The sequence below is a fragment of the Tinamus guttatus genome, unplaced genomic scaffold (genome assembly GCF_059628265.1).
Source record: "Tinamus guttatus ecotype Peru unplaced genomic scaffold, ASM5962826v1 Tinamus_guttatus_pri_ptg000150l, whole genome shotgun sequence".
NCBI lineage: Eukaryota > Metazoa > Chordata > Aves > Tinamiformes > Tinamidae > Tinamus > Tinamus guttatus.
Window position 1 is genome coordinate 8,314,172 of NW_028288684.1, and position 6,000 is coordinate 8,320,171.

Sequence of the window (6,000 nt, forward strand, 5' to 3'; positions counted from 1 at the left end):
ACAGCTAAACACTGTTGTATTATATGATTTTGCTGATTTGTAATATCTTGTTTGTAAGTCCAGGCTAAAGAAGAAAAAATAAATAGAATTTTGAAAGTATAGATAAGTGGAGGAAAATGCAAAATGGATCTCAACCAGCAGCTTTGTTCTTACGACTTTGCACAGCAATTTCTGTGCTGCTCTATTTGCTGCTTCTCCTAGCACATCCCCAAATCACGTGTGCTGTGCACATGAACTCATTAAACACAGAGCGTGTAAGCAGTGAAAATGGGGAAGGAAAATAGGAAGTTTCTTCTTACTGAGCAAGATGAAGGTTGCAATAAGATTGGGTATTTCAAACATGAAGATATCAAGAGTCTAGTTTCTTTTATACCAAATTTGCACTACTGCAGTGCCAGTGACTTCAGTTTGTTAATGCAAGTTAGAGCAGAGTAAATGAAAAGAATCTGCATTTTTTTATCTAATACTTGATGGCATGTAACTTTTAGAAGTGTTAATTTATTTTTTTTCTATTTATCTGGATTTATCTATAAAAGAACATTATCACTAGTTAGCTCCCCAATGATCACCACTTCTTGGAACAGGAAAACAAACTTTACCCACTAATCAATTGGCAAGTTAACGTTTCTACCATTATTCCAGTGAAAAAGTTTGAATCTTCAAATTTATTTGACAAAGCAAAACATGCTTTTGAAAAGTACACTGCTAGTAAGATTTTCTTAAAATTAGTTAAAATAGTTTATTTACCAGTTTTAATTGAATGTAATCAAATAATAGATACAGTGTTTTTTATACTGGTGCCCTTATTTTCTCTTTGATGTAGGAATGGAAATCTCAGAAAATCAGAAGAAACAAGCCATGCAGAATGCCCGAAAATCAAGGCATGGAAAAATTAAAGGTGAGTATTTAAGAATTGTTTTACATTCTTAATGTACTCTACCCTCTATTATGTTAGGAAGTAAAACAATCGGACTATGGTTGAGTCTTTTTATTTTTTTTTAAAAATCATTGGTTTAAATAGAATTCAAATCTCCCTTAGCCTATGTTTCAATTTCAAATACCTTTATAAACTATCCACTGTTGGCTTGCCAATCTCCTTCAAGTAGGCAAGTCAATATTATCTCTGTCAAGGAAGAAACTTAACAGATAGGGTAAGTGGTTTATTTAAGGATATAAGGAACTGTATGCAAACTTTAAATTAGAAATTAGAGTTACTCTTTCCTTGCACTGCTCTTAGTTTGACATCTTGCTCTTCTTTAGTGTACTGTAGCGGTCTTTCTGGGAGACACATGTCGCTGCATTGGTAATAGCACACTCTACACGACTTCTTTTTTATCCTCCTTCCAATTTGCTTAACATGCACAGAAATGTTAAGAGAGTAATTGACTAGAGAAAAATGGGGGAAAAAAACCTTTTAATTCCTTTTCTGTCTTAGAAAGTATGATGATTTTGTCCTTTTCAGTTTTTAAAGTCAAATTTGCCAAGATGTCTAGTGTATTGAGGGAATAAATTGAGAAACTTATTTCTCATAACATTGAAACAGAAGCAGAACATCGAAACAGAAGACTCTGTTCTTAAATTAAGTCTGAATTTAGGAAAAAAAAAGTTGGTATTAGGTAGTTCTCTGCTTCTGTTTCAATGTTATTAAAGCAATAATTCTTCTTCTCTTTATTGGTCACTAGATGCCCATAAAAAAATAGTGGATTATGAACCTGTCTGGATTGTTGAGGCTGGAAATAGAGATCAGGATGTGCAAAGGCCAAAGTCTGAGAATGTTATGCTGGAAAAGTATTCTCCAAATTGAAGGAGGGCATTTTTATTGTTAGAAACATTTTGCCCAGGCTTACCCAAAATTTGACTACAATGGCAGCATGTATTTTCAGTGTCTTTCATTTGAATTAACAAAACTAACCTGTACAAACAATATTGCTAGGCTTTGTGAAACAGCTGCTTATCTTTCTGATAGTTCTGTAACGTTATTTGCACTGGTATAATTCTATCTTCTTCTCGAGCCAACTTCAAGCAACAACAAAAAGGTCTGAAATTAGAAAGGGTAACATCTAGTACTGCTTCCACTCAATATTATGATGGATTTTGCACTGACTTTACTGACCATTGGATTTGTCCTGCTATCGTGATTATTTTTTCCCGGTTACTTTGCCAGGTGTCTCATAGGTGCCTGTAAACTGTTCCTTCCGCAGGTGTAAGCTATAACGGGTGCCCGATGCCTCCTCCACACCAAAGCCTGCATCCCATCCACCAGCGCCACATCACCGTGCCCACCAGCATCCCGCAGCAGCAGGTTTTTGCCCTGGCAGAGCCCAAGCGGAAGCCGTCCCTCTTCTGGCACACCTTCAACAAGCTCACCCCGTTCAAGAAGTGAGAGGCCAAGGACACCAGCGTGGGGGAAGAGTTATTCCAGAGAAGACCTTGGAGCTTGGTTAAGCTTATTTGCGCTCAGTGAATCCTCAGGTTTAGAGGGAAAAAACTTAGGCTCCCTTGAGCCAGAAATACCACCTTTGTCTGGAAGAAGAGTGAGGTTCATCACCACTGTTTGGAAGCAATGTTGGCGGCATCCATGAGCATTGCTGATGAAGAGCAGAGTTCCTCCTGACAAAGAGAAGCTGCTGTTGTTCTAAAGCGGCGGTATTTCATCTCTGTTTCCTTGTTATCTTCAAATAATGATGGAATTATTCAGGTCATTGTAACATTTCATTTTTCTTGATCTTATACTAACGGCCAAATTTAGGTTAAGGAGGAATTTTTCCCTAAAGTTGTATCAGCAGGGAATCTTAGGGGAGTTTTCTCCTTTTTGGAGCACTGAGCAGGGACCACATATTAAAATCAGGTGGAGAGATCCCATACGATTGAAGTACTGATGCAGAATTTGACAGGCCTTAATCCTTCCTGTCTTTTTCTATTAAGTTGCCAAATGGCAGGAGAAAGTCCCGCAAGGCCTTACCATATTCCAGATTGGAACAGGGAAATTTTGTTCTGTCATATAGAATCATGAACAGAGTGCAAAATGGACTATATAAAGATTTGTGCATTTATTGCATACAAGTCAAAACAAGAGGAGCCCACGACATCTCTGAATACTTTCAGTCATAGCAATATACAGCATGCATGTACGCTCTTCAGTATAGAGCTTTTATATCATTTTCTGTGCACTTCTTTGCCTGGGAGATGCTTCTTTATACTTCGGATACGCTTATTTCTCAGTGTAAAAAGTTTTTTATTTTTTAATGGAGATAATGTGAATGTACAAATTTAGAGGTGACCAAGTATGAGCAACTGCTGGCACTATAGTTGGTGTTAAATAGTTCTCGCTCTTTGTACTTCCTTCTCATACAGCTTCACTTAAAAATGAATGAATGGTAATATAAATCTCCATTAAGTTCCTGGAGAGGTTTGAATCTGTGCTACTTACACGCTGTCAGCTGACAAGAGGGTTTGACCAGTTGTTTCCTCACAAAGAAAGAGAAATCCTTACTGGAATGGACCGAGAAACTGTGTGGATCAGAAACGGATTTTTGTGTGTAAGAAAGACCGTCATTTTGTATTGGGAGGGGAAGGACCTGTCTTGACTGAGGTCATCTCTGTCCAGCGTCTGCAATATCTAATTTGCCTATAACATGAAGTTGATTTGGGAGAATAACTTTTAAAAAGCCACCAGGAGGAAAGAGGATCTTGACTTATGGAGCACAGATAATTTCTGTTTGATAATTCAAATTAAGGATGGCAAGACTGTTGTTAATATGGAAGGAAAGAAAGACTGCAGTTTCAAAACTGATTTGTTATGAACGTCTTTCAAATATCATATGCTGCTGATTAGGGGCATTATCTGATGATAACGATTGACCCAAGAGTATTCTTTGACAATGGACACAATCAGCTTTGTCATGAACATGTAATATATGAAGAACAAAAAGGGGCTAGAGGCCAAGCATCTTACTAACAATGTTAAAAAGAAAGCCTTATTTTAAACATGTATTTGTTTCTACTACTGTTGTTACCTCTGTATTTTTATTTATCAGCAGTGTTGTGGACCCACTAGTCTGAAGATTTTGTGGTTTGATAACTCAGTGGCAACTTCTGCAAAGCCTGGGTTTATAGTTTTAATTTTAATGACACCCGACAACCGTACATTTCAAATGCCTTGTGTATATAGCTAGCTCCGCAGTGATGCGAAGTCTGGTGATGCTCAGTTGCGTTGGTCACTGTGAAGTGAACTCATTTGCTTGTGCTTTTCCGTTGTGATGGAAGATGACCTGAAACAGTTAAGAATTGGAATATACATTTACATTTCCAATAACCCAATTGAAAGAAAGTACACAAGCAAGTGAAACAGCTGGCTGGGTTGTGTGCTCCTTTTGATGTTTAAAACAAGCCATCTCTCTTCAGAGTTTTTGAAAGATAGTTCCAAATGTTCAATTTAAACACAATGAATGGACTTCCAAATGAGGGCAGGGATGCATGTTCCTCCTCTTACATGACCAACCCTTTTTTATGTGTTTCTTGCATACCCATTTTTCTGGGTAGTTGCCATGTTCAGGTCTGCAAACCAAAGCGGTGCACATACCATGGAAGGGGAGAATATTTCATAATCACATTTTGAAAGATTTGTTCTAGATTTGTAAAAAGCTCTGAAGTTGTTCTGCAGTGCCCAGCCGGCAGCTTTCCCAGCTGGTCGGGTTTCCCCGCCCCGCTAAGCGGGCCTGACTCCACACTTACACACGCACTTATCTTTGATAAAACCTTCTCCATTTCAGGGCTGGGTCCTGTGAGATTCTTGGAGAAAACACAGATTTTTGGCATGTATCTTCTAACATGTCAGTGCCCACAAAGGCTCTTTCCATATAGTAGTGCTGGTGCCTTAGCCCTAAAAATGAACATAAATGTTTGCATGTGGTTTCAGATGGATCGGGTTTATTCCGAAGAAAACGTAATTTCAGAGAGATGAAAAGCAAGTGTTTCATTGTGCAGATTACTCAGGAAAGTTCGACATACAATATCCCACATGTAGATGTGGTTGTTTATAATATTCTCAGTGTCTTTATTTGCAGTGTGATTTTGCAACAGGTTAAGAAGAGACCAATACAATGTGCATTTTCAGTGAATGTGCTGGCTAAGCAGGGAAGGCTGAGAAAATATAACAAGACAGGACAAATTTAGACTACGCCATAATCTTTTGAACAAATAGCACCTAAATGAAAACACTCAATTCCATTAACCAGAAATTAAAGAAGATAATTACTGGTAGGTTCAGCCTAATTTTAGAGTCTGTGGAGAAAACAGTTGCAAATAAAACATAAAGATTTGTGTTTAGCAACTGCTCCCTTCAGCAAAACTCAAAAGTCTTCATCCTACTTCTGATGACAAAATTTCATATCGACAAACAAAGCGTGAATGCAACAGCTGTCCTTTTCCTCTTATTTTCACAAGCTTTAAGTGGCTAAAGTTGCTGTCAACTGTTCTAGGGCAACTACTAAGCACAGTTGTGCCTCATGTAGATAATGCACAGCCAGAGCCTTCCTGATGGCCTGCTGAGCAGATAACCTCAGACTTTAAGCATGGGATGCAGTAAAACATAATTGTCCTCAAATGTGTCCTACTGGGTTAGGATAATGCCAAACCATAATTGCATCTAACTCAGAGCATCTGATGTACAAAATAATAAGATTGTTTTACAAGTGGCTCTTGCCATGCTAAATTTCACATTGAGTTTTAGTGGTCAGTGTAATAAAGGAGTTCAAAGACAGACTACTCGAATGTTCTGCATTTTAGTTGTTTTTTGAAAATAATCATTACAGAGTTTTGGAGCCAAAGGTCTTTAGCCATAACTAATACAATACCTTTCTTTGACTGCCTTTCTCCTTTGTTTTTTCTAAACATGTGGCATTTGTATGTAGGAGATGCCTCCTGAATGTGCTCTAATTTAAAACTATTTGTTGTAAATACTAGGGACGAACTGCATATCTATTTTATTTTGACTAGTGT

At 37.8% G+C, this 6,000-nt stretch overlaps 1 protein-coding gene across 3 annotated transcripts in view; it reads left to right on the top strand.

The window, feature by feature from the left end:
* Positions 1–3,176, top strand: part of SPATA13 (spermatogenesis associated 13) — a 43,407-nt gene extending 40,231 nt beyond the window's left edge. For all 3 annotated transcript variants that reach the window (XM_010225874.2, XM_088522216.1, XM_088522217.1), the window contains 2 exons: positions 824–898; positions 2,202–3,176. In XM_010225874.2, coding sequence (XP_010224176.2) covers positions 824–898; positions 2,202–2,383 — 257 coding nt within the window. In that variant the 3' untranslated portion in view covers positions 2,384–3,176. The remainder of the gene's footprint in view (positions 1–823; positions 899–2,201) is intronic.
* Positions 3,177–6,000: the final 2,824 nt, after the last annotated feature.